At 59.9% G+C, this 14,085-nt stretch overlaps 2 protein-coding genes across 2 annotated transcripts; both read left to right on the top strand.

Moving 5' to 3' along the window:
- Positions 1 to 4,783: 4,783 nt before the first annotated feature.
- LYPD2 (LY6/PLAUR domain containing 2) lies at positions 4,784 to 6,855 on the top strand. Its single transcript, XM_012648019.1, has 3 exons — positions 4,784 to 4,841; positions 5,894 to 6,013; positions 6,650 to 6,855. The coding sequence occupies exons 1-3, from the start codon at positions 4,784 to 4,786 to the stop codon at positions 6,853 to 6,855; spliced, it is 384 nt and encodes a 127-aa protein (XP_012503473.1).
- Positions 6,856 to 11,424: 4,569 nt separating this feature from the next.
- SLURP1 (secreted LY6/PLAUR domain containing 1) lies at positions 11,425 to 12,586 on the top strand. The gene is made up of 3 exons (XM_012647948.1): positions 11,425 to 11,482; positions 11,850 to 11,969; positions 12,459 to 12,586. Exons 1-3 carry the CDS (start codon positions 11,425 to 11,427, stop codon positions 12,584 to 12,586), a joined length of 306 nt encoding a protein of 101 aa, XP_012503402.1.
- Positions 12,587 to 14,085: the final 1,499 nt, after the last annotated feature.

Genomic DNA, 14,085 nt, shown 5'->3' with positions numbered 1-14,085 from the left:
AACTAAAAGAAGACAGACTAGGAAATATTTGCCACACATGTAAAAAAAAAGACGAGTCTCTGTATATGTTCCAGCCTGGGTAACAGAGCAAGATCTTGTCTTGAAAAAAAAAGAAAAAAAAAATCCTTCCGGGTTCCTCAAGGGAAGGGCGACACCATTAACAAGGGCAAAGGAATGAGCAGGCTGCTCAGAGAAAAAGCCATTCGAGTGGCAAGTGGAAGACAGGAATTCCACCACACTCAGAGTCAGAGAGGCGCGAAGCAGCATTTCATGTCTAGGAGCACAGGAGAGACAAGGCTGCAGTGAGAAGGGCCAGGGGATGGCCTCTGTGTGTTGTCACCCAATGCCTGGATTCCTGCCTTTGGGGACTGAAAGACTCTGGCTCCAGGGGGCCGGGAACCAGAGTTCCACTTTCCAGCCCCTGCAGCCCAAGCCGATGCTGGGCCGGAGGTGGGGATGGATGTGTGGGCCCTCCACCAACACTGGGGGCCACACTGAGACACCACCATGCACCCGAGTCCAGAGGTGCTCTGCTGTTTGCAGCGCCCGTCTGCTCTGATCTTTGTGGCCTCTCCCTGGTCCTCTGGACTGTCCACATTTTTTGCTGTGAGCACCTCTATTTGGGGGCAGGAGTCCTCAGGCTCCACGTGGGGAGCTGGGGCCAAGCCCAGTTTCAGATTACATTCTTAGGGAAGGCCTCACCTCATCCCTGAGTCTGGCCCCATAGGAGCCAATACCATCCCCTAAACAGCCTTGTCCCCTGCACAGCCCCTCCAAATTTATGTCGGCAGCACACCCTCAACCAGAAGAGTTCTCTCTCTGCTGGGGCTCCATGGCCTGGTATCCCCTCCTCCCCAGCCTGCCTTCAGGGTGGTCTCCCCTGGGCAGTCTCTGCTGAATCCCAGCAAGGCTGAGGGGTGTCCCCTCCTGGGCTCTGGCTCCAGTAGAGCAGACTGATGGCTTTTAATCCTAACCTATTTTATCAGGGTCCTAGCCTAACCCTAACCAAGCTCCGCCCTCGAAAGACCTACCTTAAGTCAGACTCTCAGATCCCAGGAGTGCCGGGAGGCAGCTAGGGCAACCCATCCACAGGTTTTTTGGTGACATTCTGGGGATCCAGCATTGGACAATACTCCAGGGGCATTTTAGAGTTTTGTGGACAGTGCCAATTTGTGCTCCAGGGGCTGCATCCCAAGACAGCATACAGAGGCCTTGTCATCCTTGCCCTCCTAGATTTGAAATGCTGCTTCACTGCTCTCTAATTCTGGAGCAAGATGCAGTCAGGGTTGAGGAGTTGCTGCTGGTGGCAGAAAAGAAAGACAGAAATTGAAGCCCGGGGAGGACCCGACACTCCGGTGCCGACTTGCAGGCAGAGGGGCCATGCAAGAAGGAGCAGGGGTGGCCCTGGAGCAGAGAACAGCCTCTGCAGACACCAGCAAGGAAACAGGGGCGTCAGTCCTACAACCGCAAGGACCTGACTCTGCCGACACCTGAGTGAGGCTGGGCGAAGATTCCTCTCCAGGGCCTGAAGATAAGAGTGCCACCAGCCACACCTGGACTTCCTCCTGTGCGACCCTGAGCAGACAGCCCAGCGAACCCACAGGGTGAGAAAGGACTGAGCTGTGACGAGTGTTGTTTTAAGCCACTGAGTGTTGGGTGATTTGTTACACAGCAATAAAATCGAATGCCGCTTGCAGGCTCTGATGAAGCCAGCTGCAGTGTCAAAGGGGCCACATGGCAAGAAACTGAGGACAGCCTCCACCACAGACAGTGAGGCACAGAATTCGGCCAGCGCCATGCCAGTCTGGTAGCAGGCCCTCCCCTAGGGGAGCCTTGACAGGGTTATGGCCCAGCCAAGACCTGGACCACCTCCTGGGCGCGACCCTGGGGAAGAGCGGAGCCGTGCCCCAACTCCCCGGAAACAGTGACACACAGATGTGGGTGACACAGGACACTGTGGACCATGAACCTGAGCTGCCCATCCCACATTAGGTGCTGTCCGAGCTACCGAGCTGTCAGCAGAAACTGCCAAGGCAGCAGGGGTGGCCTCTCTTCCCTCCTGCCCTCTCCCTACTCTATCTGTGTGACAGAGTTGATCTGATCTGCCTGATCTGTAGAGAGGGATCTGGACGAGGTCCTGGCGTAGGATGGCACAGCAGAGCTCTGGCGTGCCCAGAAAGGAGGTGGTGCTGTGGGAGAGGGTGCAAGGGCAGCATCTGATCCCTGGATCGTAGGTCAGGGGCAAGTTCTGGAGGGCAGCAGCTCCAGGACGCCTTGCACTCCCCCAGTTTAGCAGCAGCATTGCTGCGGAGCTCCCTGGAGGCCTCCCTTATCACAGGCTGAGCCCTGATCCTGGTCACACACTGAGCCTTGACCTTGGTCACAAACTGAGCCCTGATCCTGGTCACACGCTGAGCCCTGACTGTAATAGGGAATGGCCTGGAGAAGAAAAAAAATTCTGTCTCTTTAAAACTTCCTCCACTCTTTTTGGAACCTGCAGCCTGGTCTGCATCCCTGAGGCAGGTTAAGTCTTTTGTTAAAACTCCCAGGCAGCTGATGGAGTTCACAGACTTTGTCTTTGGCAGAGATGGGATGATTAGAATAGTTAACCACAGTAATTGCCTGAAGCTGAGAACACTCCCTTTAAAAGCTCTGTATTTCTGCCTCTGTTCAAGTCATTTGGATTTTGACATGGCAGTTTTCATTTTTCCTCCCTTTGCCGACAAAGGAATAAAAATGTCTCTTTCCTTCCTCCCCAGACCGCTTATCTTTGTTCTTCTGATTCGGCCTTGTGGACAAGTGGCCAAGTTTTTGGTTACATGACCTCGGTCTCACATTGAGCCCTGATTCTGGTCACAGGCTGAGCCCTGATCCTGGTGACACACCGAGCACTGAGCTAGAGGTTTCTGGAGGAACTGAGAAGGGAAGGGCGTGGGCCTCCCAGAACAGAGCCCTCTCAGACAAAGCCAGTCCAGACCCTGGCTGGGCTACATTCCTCCCCAGCCCAAGCAGGTGGCCGCAACTTTGCAGAAAGGCTCAGCCTGGGCTTCCCTGGTGGTGGTCAGGCAGAAACTCTCGGAAGAGCTGAATGCCTGGGGGGCAGGCAGGTGTTCCGTGTAGAAGGTGCCTGGGGGGCAGGCAGGTGTTCCGTGTAGAAGGTGCGGGTGGAACCCCTGGGTCTGAGGACAGGAAGAAGGTGGGCCCTGCCATGGCAGAGGAATTGGGTCAGGCCCCAGGAGGAACCCAGGGTGTGTGCGGTGTGGCGTCTAATCCAGTTAGCTTCACCCAGAGTCAATGGTTGGTGGCATCATGGCCGTGTGGTGACATGCAGAATCAGACAGGCTTGGGCTGCTACTCGGCCACCACCCAGGCATCACTAGGCAACCTTGCCTAAGTCAATTAACTTCTCAGAACCCCAGTGCCTTTACCCAAACTAAAGTCAGTTAGCACCGTGTACCTCCATGGCTGCAGTGAGGAAAATAAGATCGTTAGGCCAAGTCTCTATGCATGCTGGGTGCCAGGGGATCCTGGGTGCCCCCCAAGCCACCACCCACGCACCTTCGGCTCCCACCCAGTCAGTGCTCAGGGAAACACAGGCTCTCCCAGTCACATGGGACAAAGACCAGATCCCAAATGGAGCTGACCCCGCAGGAAGGCTTAGGGTCCAAGAAAGGGCCATGTCCCCAAAGACAGAATTTCAGCCACTGGAGGAGCAAGAGAGGGAAGAGCGTTCCTGGCAGTGGGGAGAGCAGGAACAAAGTCCAAGATGGGGGTGAGATTTGGACACTTGGGCAGATGGCCGGGGCTGCAGTGCGAGTCTGGGCACAGCCCGGTGAGACTGTAGCCTGGACCCTCAGGGAAGAGACACCAGGCCCCTGTCAACACACCGGGGAGGGGATGGCAGGATCACAGACCAGGCCCACCCTGAGGAGGCTGGAGCAGGTACTTTGGGAGGATGTTCACAGGGGCGTGGGGAGCTGTGGCTGGACCTGCCCTGAGCCCCCAGACCCAGATTCACCTATTTTCTGTCTGAGCTTTGGTCAAGCAATGTCACCTCAATTTCCTTACTACAAGGAAGCTAGGTAAGCCCTGCCTGAGGGCAGCCTCATTAGACTATTAGAAATCAAGGTGCCCAACCAGCAGAGCCAGGGGACACAGGATTAGTGCCTCCAAGGCAACCCCAGCCCCTCCTCACCCACCCCCACCCTCCATTCAGGACTTTGTCTGTTAACCCAGCAGTTTTCAGTGCTTGTCTCCTTAAGCCTCTGAGCAAACTTTGTGGCTGTTGTCCAGTGGTAATTCAGCCCCCAGTCCCCAAAATCCCCAGCCTGACCCCCTCAAAGGAGCTGGGAGGTGGGGCCAAGGTCATCTGGGAAGATTCTAGCCTGGAGCCACTGAACCATGAGTCTGCCCTGGAGACAGGAGTAGGGCCCAAGGCAGGAGGGGACCTGAGGGGTGGGGGAGCCCTCCCAGGCCATGTCTGGGTGGAGGGGAGGTGGGGGAGGACCCCAAATGGGAAGGGGCGTCCTGGAAGGACTATGGGAAGAGCTGGAGGGGTCATGAAGGGGCAGGGAGGAGGAGGATCAGCCTGGGGCAGGGAGGGAGGAGGCGGGACCAGGCAGGGAGTGGCCCCACCAGGCCTGGGGTGGGGTCTCCCCACCTCCACCTGGTAACTGGAGCCCACTAATCTGCTCAGCTAACCAGTCTGGGCACTTGGTGTCCGTTGTCCCTGCTGTCCCTGCCAGGCAGGCCCAGGGTGAGTGTGGAGCCACCAGCTGGGACCATGCCGGGGACCCGGCTAGCACTCCTGGCGCTGGTGCTGGCTGCTTGCGGGAAGCTCGGTGAGGCGCGGGGCATGTGGGGCAGCCCGGGGAGAGGGGACCCCACCCCACAGACATTCCCACACTGTCCCCAGGGAGGGCCCCTCAGGAGGAGGTGGAGAGGACAGAGGGAGTGGGGGTCCCAGGAAGGTGTGGCCTACCACTGGGTCTAGGAGGAGAGTGGGGCGGGATGGCTGGGGGCCCTGGCCGGAGTGCAATGGGCAGAATGTGGCCTTCCAGATGGGCAGGGGCCCAAGGCTGGTATGGCAGTGGATGACGAGGAGGGAAAGAAATCAGACAACAGGGTGGGGTCACCAGGCTCGGGTCTGAGAATAATCAGGGACCATGACCTGGACTCGAGGGGCCCCCCATGGTCAACTGGGAAAGGAGCTTGGTCCAGTGGGCCTGAGCCAGGCAGTTCTGCCCATTTCCCGGAGGGAGAAACTGAGGTCAACCAGAAAGTGGCAGAGGCCCCAGGCAGCTCACACAGTGGGGATGGAAGAGCCTGTGGGCTCACTGTGCAGGGGGCTGCTAGGGCCAGTTAGAGACAGGCAGACCCCGTGCACTCCTGTGGCTGGGGCCAGGGACACTAGGGCAGGAGGGAAGTAGACTCACCTCCAGCCCCAGCAGCCTGCACTCCCTGGGGAGAGGAGACCCTCTGTTACACGGGCACCCGCAGGCACACCAGACATGCCAGCCCACCCTGCACCTACCTCCTGGCCTGATCCCTGAATCCCCACGCAGCCCTTCCCTGGGAGGGAACCAAGGGGTGACCTGCTCCTACCCACGCCTGAGACCCACCCAGCCTTGGTGCCTCTCACTATGGAGACGCCAATGCCTCAGGCTCCCTGTGCCTGCCAGATACTTCCAAAGCTGCTCCATCTGCACTGGCCTGTGGGCTGAGCCCATCTCCCCAGTGGCCTCACCCCAGGACCAAGCTCGTGGCGTCTTCCTTGAGTTTTGGCCAGCGGGCATGGGGACCCTGGCCAGTGTCATTGTCCCCCTCAGAGCTGGGCGTCCAGGGCAGGGCTGAGGACCACCCGGCAGACTGAACCTGATCACTTCCCTCGCAGCACTGGCCCTGCAGTGCTACACCTGTCAGGAGCCCACGAGTGTGTCCAGCTGTGTCAGCATCACCACCTGCAACGCCAGTGAAACCATGTGCAAGACCACGCTCTACTCCCTGGAGATTGGTCAGTAGGCACCGGTGGGGCGGGGCTGGGGTCCCAGGTCAGAGCCACCTCCAGGCCAGGCACCACCGGCCAGTTCAGCCCCCGGCGACAGTGGGCAGCCACCTTGTACTCATTTCCAAATTAGGCTTTCTGTCCAAGCAATGAGGCCTCCCTCTCTCATTTCCTTCTTCCCCTGACTCTGTCCCTTCCTTTACTGTGGCCCAGTATTGGTCCCTGGCCTGTTAGGAAATAGGCCGCGTATCGCCACCTGAGCTCTGCACCACCTTCCCCCCACCCACGACACCCCATCCTCCCTCTGCGGTCCGTGGAAAAATTGTCTTCCGTGAAACCGGTCCCTGGTACCAAAAAGGTTGGGGACTGCTGCTTTAACGGGAACATATCTACAACCTTATTTGGGGGGTCACTGGCTTGGTTCCACCATCCACATTGGGGCAGGAACCGTCCCATAAGGGGAGAAATGCTGGTTCAAGACACCAGGTGTGTCCCTGGCATGTAGCAGGCACTCGGTCACTGAGCCAGGAGGGACTGAGTCCTGGATAGGCAGCCCCAAAGGGGCTTCTGCTCAAGGGGAACGTGGGGCCGCGGCTAGGGGCAGTAAAGGAACGCCCTAACAGCTGACTCCTCCTGGATCCGCAGTGTACCCCTTCCTGGGGGACTCCACAGTGACCAAGTCCTGCGCCAGCAAGTGTGAGCCCTCGGACGTGGATGGCATCGGCCAGACGCGGCCAGTGTCCTGCTGCAACACAGAGCTCTGCAACGTGGACGGGGCATTTGCCCTGGACGGTCCCTGTGGCCTGGCCTTGGCCCTGGCCCTCACACTTATCCCCCTGTTGAGCCTCTGACTCTAGACCACTCCCACCCCCACTGTCCCCACCCTGTGCCACCCAGCCCCAAATCCCCTGAAGAAGTCATGCCTGAACCAGGCCTCCTGAGTCTTCTTTCTGTGCAGGGCTGCGTCTCTGGCTCTGTCCCTGTCCCTGTATGTCTGTCTCTCTTCCTGTCTCCCTGTGATGTGGTTTAAGTTCTATAGCAAGGATGGTCACTAGGCCTGGGACACAAACCAGGCAGATCTCTGCCCTTCAGGCCCTCAGGGACTGCTCAGTGGAGCACCCCGCTGCCCACCTCTCCAGACCCCGAGCAGGGCGGTACCCCGAGACTGCTACAAGGAGGCCGTGGGTGGGAATCCAGCGAGATCACCACCTACCTTGTCCAGGCCCACCCACACATCCAGCCCCTTCCCCTGCTTTCCCCGAGCCCCACTCCGGGGTTGGGGGACGTCAGGTGCCCAGGGCAGCCACAAGCTCCAGTGCGGAGGGGCCTTCATTTCACCTTCGCTTGGAATCAGCACCCGAGTCCTCCAGGCCAACCCCCCCGAAAGTCCTCTGCCTCACAGGCCCCCAGGCTGACGCAGCAGTCGCAGGCGTGGATACACACTTGTGTGGACACACACCCACACACACACACACACACACACACACACACACACACACACGCTCAGTCCTAAAAACACAGAACGAGGGCCCGAGAACTTGAGGAAGAATGGGACCCAGCCCTCCCACCCAGAGCCAGCCCCTCCCCAGGGCTGCCCTGGGGACAAGAGATAGGCCCTGGCCTGAGCAGAGGACTGGGCAGGGCCCCCTCGTTCACCCTGGGACCTGCGCCCTGGCCCTGCCCCTACTGAGACCAGACTGCAGAACAGGACAGTCCCTGACACCTCTCGCAGCTGCTCCTGGGCCCCTGGGCGAGCCAGCCTCCTGGGGGAAGACCTGAAGGCTGCAGGGCTTTTGGCCCTGGGCCTGCTCCCAAGGGCAGGATCCCCACAGCCCAGCGAGCCCCACTGGCCCTGGAGTGCAGTCAACCACACAGGGGAGCCACCATCTAACAGAGAGGCCCTGGGGCAGAACCAGGGCAGCTTCCTGGAGTGGGGGGGTGACTGGGAACTTGGGAACATTCTAGTGCTATCTCGGATGCCCCATCTGGGGCTGTGACCCTGAGCTTTGACTTTGTCAAGAGGGAGCCATGGCTCTCAGCCACCATGTCATACCTCTCACCTGGATGTTATCATGTCTCCCACAAAAGTGAGGAGTGGTGGGGTCACTTGGCTTTAAAGCCTGGGCTGAGGCTCAGTACACACAGACATACCCTACAAACACACATGTACCCCACAAACTCCCACAGAGACTGGGAACCAAGCCCATCTGTGACCAGAGATGAGGGCTCAGCCTGTGATCAGGATCAGGGTTCAGTCTATGACCAGGGATCAGGGCTCAGTCTGAAACCAAGGCTTAGGGTTCAATATGTGACCAGGGTCAAGGCTCAGTATGTGACTGGGGAAAGGGTTCAGTCAATGACAGGGGAAGGGTTCAGTTCATGCCCAAGCACAGGCTATGAGTGAGACCCAATCCAAGCCTTAGAACCCTACCTTTGACCTTGATCTCATTGGTTATGAGGCCACCTTTTGGGTATCTGTCCCCTTTCTGAGGCTCCCTATGGCCTGAGTCCTTGAGCCGGCAGGGAGGAGAGGCAGAAGGTGAGCTGCTGGGGCAGGGACCCAGCCAAGCCAGGCCCCACAGGTGTAGCAGCCTGCGCAGTTCCACAGCCTGTAGGAGCTGAACAGTGCAAGACGTGGCATGGTGGGGAAGGGAGGAGCTAGTGGCCCCAGATTTGGGCTGGAAGATGAGACAGGAGCAGGTAGGGAAGGGAAGGAGCTGGATTCTATGTCTGCTGGCACAGACCACCCTGCCCCTAGCGGGTTGCTCCTCTCTGTGGGGGGTTGTGGTGACAGGGAGGAAGAGCTGACAGTCTGGCAGCCCCTCAGGCCGGGCCAGGCAGGGTGGGCACCAGCCACCAAGGGTGTGGCAGGGCTTTGCCTGCATCCTGAAGGGAGAGGAGAGCCTGGGGTTCTGGGAAGAGCAGTGGTGAGGTACAGTGTACATTTTAGCTGGCCCCTCAGAGTGGAGGGTGGAGGGTGGAGGGTGTGGCCAAGGAGGAGGATCCAGCCTCCAGAACACAGATGGCCTGACCAGGAAGATGTGGCCAGCTGGGTGGGCAGGTACAGGCAGGGGCCATGGATCCATCTTGGGGAATGAGTGAGGGTCATTCAGGTGGCCTGGTCAGGCCTAGAGAGGGCCCTAGAGGTTCCTCTCCATCCTCCCCCAACTGAGATGGGCAGGCAAGAGGAAGGAGGGTCCGAGGGCACCGCTGGAGTCTCTGCCAGCTGCTGCTGACTGTCTTGCAAAGTCCAGACAGTTTTCACACACAGCCCCGCATTTCAACTGTCCAGCAACCCCGAGGGCTAGGAGCAACAAGCGTCCCACTTACAGATTAGCCGCTGAGGCTTAGACAGGGCTGAGGCCGACCCAGATGAGCACTTGCAGGCTCAGGGAGCTGGGCTGCCCCCAAGGTCACACACTACCCTTGACGGGGCTCAGATCTGGTCTCCTGATTCCACCTGTGGGGCCAGCAGGAAGGGCATGGATCTACCAAGAGGCGGGGGGAGAGGAGGGCAGTAGCTCAACTAGGGCATAAATCCTGCCCTGCCTGGTTATGTCTGGCCCAGGCACGGTGCTGCTTTCCCATCTGCCAATGGGCGCTGGGCACAGGGATGGGCCAGGGTGGTGCCTGATCTCCCCGGAGGAAGGCTATGTGTGCCCCTCTCCTGGCTGCTACTCCCACCCGGAGCATCCTCCCAGGTCTTCCTTCCCTTTCAAAGCCAGGGCAAGCGGCTTCCTTCCAGGCAGCCACAGCCAACAGCACGCCGGCAGCTCCATGGACAGGGCCCACACCTGCTCGGCTCGCTGGCATGCCCACCCCACCTGTGCTTCAGGTACCCCTGCACTGTGATCTGCGTGGGGCTGAAAGCCCTACAGAGAGACCCATCCTTAGCCCAGCACTTGCTAGTTTTCACAGCCACCCCGCGGGGCGGATGTTCCTCTGCCCAGTTTGCAGATGAGAGAAAGGGGGACGAGAGTGCCTTGAGCAGGCTTGGGTAACACGGGAGGTTGGGCGGAGGCGAGACCAGGCTCCAGAACTGGACAGTTCCTGGCACCTCTCGCAATGTCTGGGTGCGTCTGCAGACCAAGCCCTGGGAAGGAGCCGCTCCCGCTGCTGTCTGCGCACCTCCTGAGTACAGCCCCATTGTTCGATTCGCAGTAACCACGGTCTCGCCCTTTGCAAACCATGCCCTCCCCTTGCTTTCTTGCAACCATCCCCAGCCTTGTACAACTAGCCTCAGCCCACACAAGACCAGGTCACTTTTGCAATCTACAACAGGAAACCAAAGTCTAGAGGGAAAAAGGGGCCACCCCAAGGCCACACATAGAGAAACCAGCAAGGCCAAGACCAAAACTCAGGCCTCCTAGATGGGTGCCAGCCCAGAACTCCTTCCAGCAGCCCGTTCTGCCTCAGCAGGGCCCATGCACCATGCACCTGCCTACCCGCACTTGTCCAGCCGCCCATCCCTCCATCCCTCATTCTGCCATCTCCGCATTCCTCTCTCCACCATCTACCCTCTCAAACATCATCCATCCAACCACCCATTCGTCTGTCCATCCACCTATCTACCCAACATCCATCCATCTATCCCTCCACCCATCTGTCCACCCATCCACCCACCCACTTATCCACCCATTCATTCCTCCAACCATTCAGACTTGCTCTAAAGGCTATTAGCCGAGAAGGGGCCAGCAGCGCTGAGGGACCAGTGCTGGGCCCACACCTGTCATCCTGAGAGGGGCCTGGCTGGCCCACACCACCCCCACCTGACACTGTTCACACTTCACCAGGCCCTCACCCTTTTCCACACGGGCCTCTACTTTGCAGGCATGTGTATCAGGTGCACCAGGCAGAGGGGGTCTGGGTGTGGAAGACAGTGGCCTTGGCCCTTGGCCAGCCAAATGGGGCTGTAGCTCCTGAGTAGCCTCCCTGCTAGGCCAGGCCAGGCTGCAGGGAAGGAGCACCATGCAGGGCCTGGGCAACAAGGGCCAAGGCCACCCAGGGCCTGGGACTTCAGGGCCCCCGAGACTGGAGCTGTGTGGCCTATGTGAACCTCAAGGGCAGAGCCAGGATGTGGGGGCTCATCAGAGGGTCAGGCTGAGCTCAGTGGGAAGGGCCTTCTCAGTCAGAGCTGTCCCAGGACAACAGGGCATGTCTGGGGAGGGGTGAGTTCCCTTCCCCAGGCTGGAGGTGTGCAAGCAGAGGGCAGGGCCACGGTCCTCAGACTGGTGCTCCCAGGTCCCACCCCCCCCAGGGCCAGTGAGTGACGATGGCTCAGGTGGCTCCCTCCCTTGTGACACCCTACTGACTCACAGACCAGTTCCCGCCGCCACCCAGGGGCTGGTGCCCAAGGGGCCAAGTGGGTATAAATCTCAATGTGAGGCCAGCCGCCTCTTCCAGCTCCCGAGCACGGAGGAATGGCCTCGTGCTGGGCAGTGCAGCTGCTGCTCATGGCAGCCTGGAGTGTGGGCTGTGGTGAGTGGGCCGGATGTGGCTGGTGAGGGACCATGCCTCCGGGCCTGTCTGCCTGCCTCCCAGAGAGGACAGGGCTATTGGGGGGCTCTGTGGCTGAAGATCTCCTCCGGGCCCCACCAGCTCATCCTCCTCACTCTCAACGAGCCTTCTGGGTCCTAGAGCCCAGCTTCACCCCAGGACAGGGGTCATGGCTCCATTCTCCAGGAAGGGAGACTGAGGCTCAGTAGAGGGATGCAGAGTTCCAGTCTGTCAGTCAGCCAGAGGGCTCTGAAGGGTCACAGTTAGTCTCCAACCCCTTCCTTCTGGTTCCAGGATGGGTTTTGAGGCCAGGTGATAAGGGTCTGCCCCTCCCCCCCACCTTACCCAGGTGAGGCCTTCAGGTGCTACACCTGTGAGCAGCCCACAGCCATTTCTTCATGCAAGAACATCACTTACTGCAAGCCAGAGGACACAGCCTGCAAGACCGAGCTGGTGACCGTGGAGTCGGGTGAGGCGGGGCCCCATGGCAGGCCTGGGGTGTGCAGAGGTCAGGGCCACCTCCCCCAAATGCCTCTCTCACCCTGCAGTTGCTCCTCTGGGCCTGAGAGGCGGCAGGTGGGAAAGGCAGGGTGGGCTTCCCCACCTTAGAGGGGGCCCGTGCAGCTGAGGGGGGGTGCATAGCCCCTCAGGGACCCACCCTGGGGCACCAGGCACTGGGGATGGGGTGGGGTAGAGGCAGAGGTCCCCTGAGGAGCTCAAGCCCCAGCTCTGCCACAGACTGGCAGGTGATGTTGCCTCAGCCTCTGTCTTGGGCCGGTGCTGCAGATGCATGAGGGGCTGGGTCACTATCCACGAACATGTCACAGTTGGGGCAAGGGGTGCTAGGCATGGAGGACACCCCAGACCTGAGCCCTTAGGAATGGGGATGGCAGGGAAGGGTCGGAGGCAGCGCGCAGGGCCAGGCAGGGATACAGCTCTGACATTGGCCACCCTGCAGAGTTCCCCTTCAACCAGATCCCTGTGGTGAGCCGCTCCTGCTCCACCTCCTGCATTGCCACTGACCCCGACAGCATCGGGGCTGCCCACCCGGTCTACTGCTGCTTCCGCGACCTCTGCAACTCGTGAGGGCAGCGGCTGGGAAGGCACTCCTCAGGTGCCTCCTCTCCTGACAGGGCCTGGCTCTGCCTGCGGTGCCCTCTGCCCACAAGCCTCCACGGGCAGAGCTCACTGGGCCTCAGGCCACTCATGGGACCTGAGGGGAGAGAAGCACGCCAGGGGCGCTCTCTGCCCTGTCCCTCAAACTCCTAGAAAATAAATAAGCCAAGGGTGGAGATGACTGCTGTCCTTCCTGGGTACTGAGAACCCACAGAGCTGGCATCAGGACAGCCAGGCTGAGTCGCGGCATGTTTCAGGCACCTGACGCTGGCTCCAATCCAGGGCCTTTTGGACCCATTTCACAGATAGGGAAACAGAGGTTTAGGGGGGAAAAAGCCTCCTGGGCCGCCCTTCCTGCAAACTAACCCCACAACCTCTCAGACCAGGATCCATACCTAAGCCCAAGGAAAATCTCCTTTTCCCGCAGAAGTCCCGGCTCAAACCCTGGAGCTGTCACCTCCACCCCAGAGTGGAAAGGAAGCTCAGAGCTGGAATCCACTTTCTTCCAAGGATGGATAGGTCTAGCTCTGCCTGCCCGGCCCGAGGGGACTTCCCAGCTGTGTGCACCTTGGCCTGCTAGCACCACACAGCTCCACGGCCTCAGTCACGCCCTCTGACAACCACCTACTGTGCCCTTGGGATGGCTGAGATTAGAGGAGACTGTGGCTGGAGCTGCAACACTCCAGTGGGCATCTGGTCAGGGCTGCCCACCCCTCTCCCCAGGACTCAGTCCCAGAGGCGAGCCTCTGTCTGAGAGGATGGAGGCAGCAGCATGTCCTCAGGGGCCTTAGGACCCAGCAGACCTTGCTTTCGGGCCCCTGCTGCCCCACTGTAGGGAGGGGGTCAGTGGCAGCAAGGTGCACAAGGTGGCTGTGGGGCCTGAGCCACCCCCTCTCCAGGCCCCAGTTCCTATCCGTGTGCTCTGGGTTGGACACCTTCTAAGCTGTGCACAACTAGGCCTTGGGTTTTAAGGCCCCACAGGTCACCTAACCATGACCCTGGGGTCCTGCTGGCACCTGCTGCTGCTGGGGTGGGAGTGACATGCAGCAGGCAGTGGTCTGGCCAGCTTGGCAGACAGAGGTGCACGGGACCCCTGTAAGAGTTCACCTCTGTCCTTGAAGGGCCCAGGGGTCAGTACACACTCCCACTCTCCCACCTTCGTGCCCTCCCAGAAATACCAGGAATTCACACCCTGAGGAGCAGCTCCCAACCAGAGAGAGCTGCCAGAGAGGCCTCCTTTAAGGCGTCCCACCTGGGGCCCTCCCCACTGGCTAACACCGTGCCTGCAGGTCCCCAAGAGAGCCATTCCCTGGCATTACCGCCGGACTCCAGAGAACCCCACTGGGCACTGGATTTGGAGCCAAGGGGCTTCTCTCGGCCCAGCGTCCGCAGTGGAGCAAGGGGATAATGCTCTGGGCCCTTGGGAGATGGGGTGGGAAAGCCTTGGCGCTGGGAAGGCCAGCGCAGGA

Source organism: Propithecus coquereli, unplaced genomic scaffold (genome assembly GCF_000956105.1).
Source record: "Propithecus coquereli isolate 6110/MARCELLA unplaced genomic scaffold, Pcoq_1.0 Scaffold28, whole genome shotgun sequence".
Classification (NCBI taxonomy): domain Eukaryota; kingdom Metazoa; phylum Chordata; class Mammalia; order Primates; family Indriidae; genus Propithecus; species Propithecus coquereli.
The sequence above is the reverse complement of the archived record's forward strand: the minus strand, read 5'-3'. Positions and strand labels throughout refer to the sequence as shown.

Excerpts from the sequence above, each read along its gene's own strand:
- LYPD2 (XM_012648019.1), top strand. The coding sequence starts at position 4,784 with ATGCCGGGGACCCGGCTAGCACTCCTGGCGCTGGTGCTGGCTGCTTGC. Across the intron at positions 4,842-5,893 it reads GGCTGCTTGCGGGAAGCTCG|CACTGGCCCTGCAGTGCTAC; the intron begins GTGAGGCGCGGG and ends CTTCCCTCGCAG. Across the intron at positions 6,014-6,649 it reads GCTCTACTCCCTGGAGATTG|TGTACCCCTTCCTGGGGGAC; the intron begins GTCAGTAGGCAC and ends CTGGATCCGCAG.
- SLURP1 (XM_012647948.1), top strand. The coding sequence starts at position 11,425 with ATGGCCTCGTGCTGGGCAGTGCAGCTGCTGCTCATGGCAGCCTGGAGT. Across the intron at positions 11,483-11,849 it reads AGCCTGGAGTGTGGGCTGTG|GTGAGGCCTTCAGGTGCTAC; the intron begins GTGAGTGGGCCG and ends CACCTTACCCAG. Across the intron at positions 11,970-12,458 it reads GCTGGTGACCGTGGAGTCGG|AGTTCCCCTTCAACCAGATC; the intron begins GTGAGGCGGGGC and ends GCCACCCTGCAG.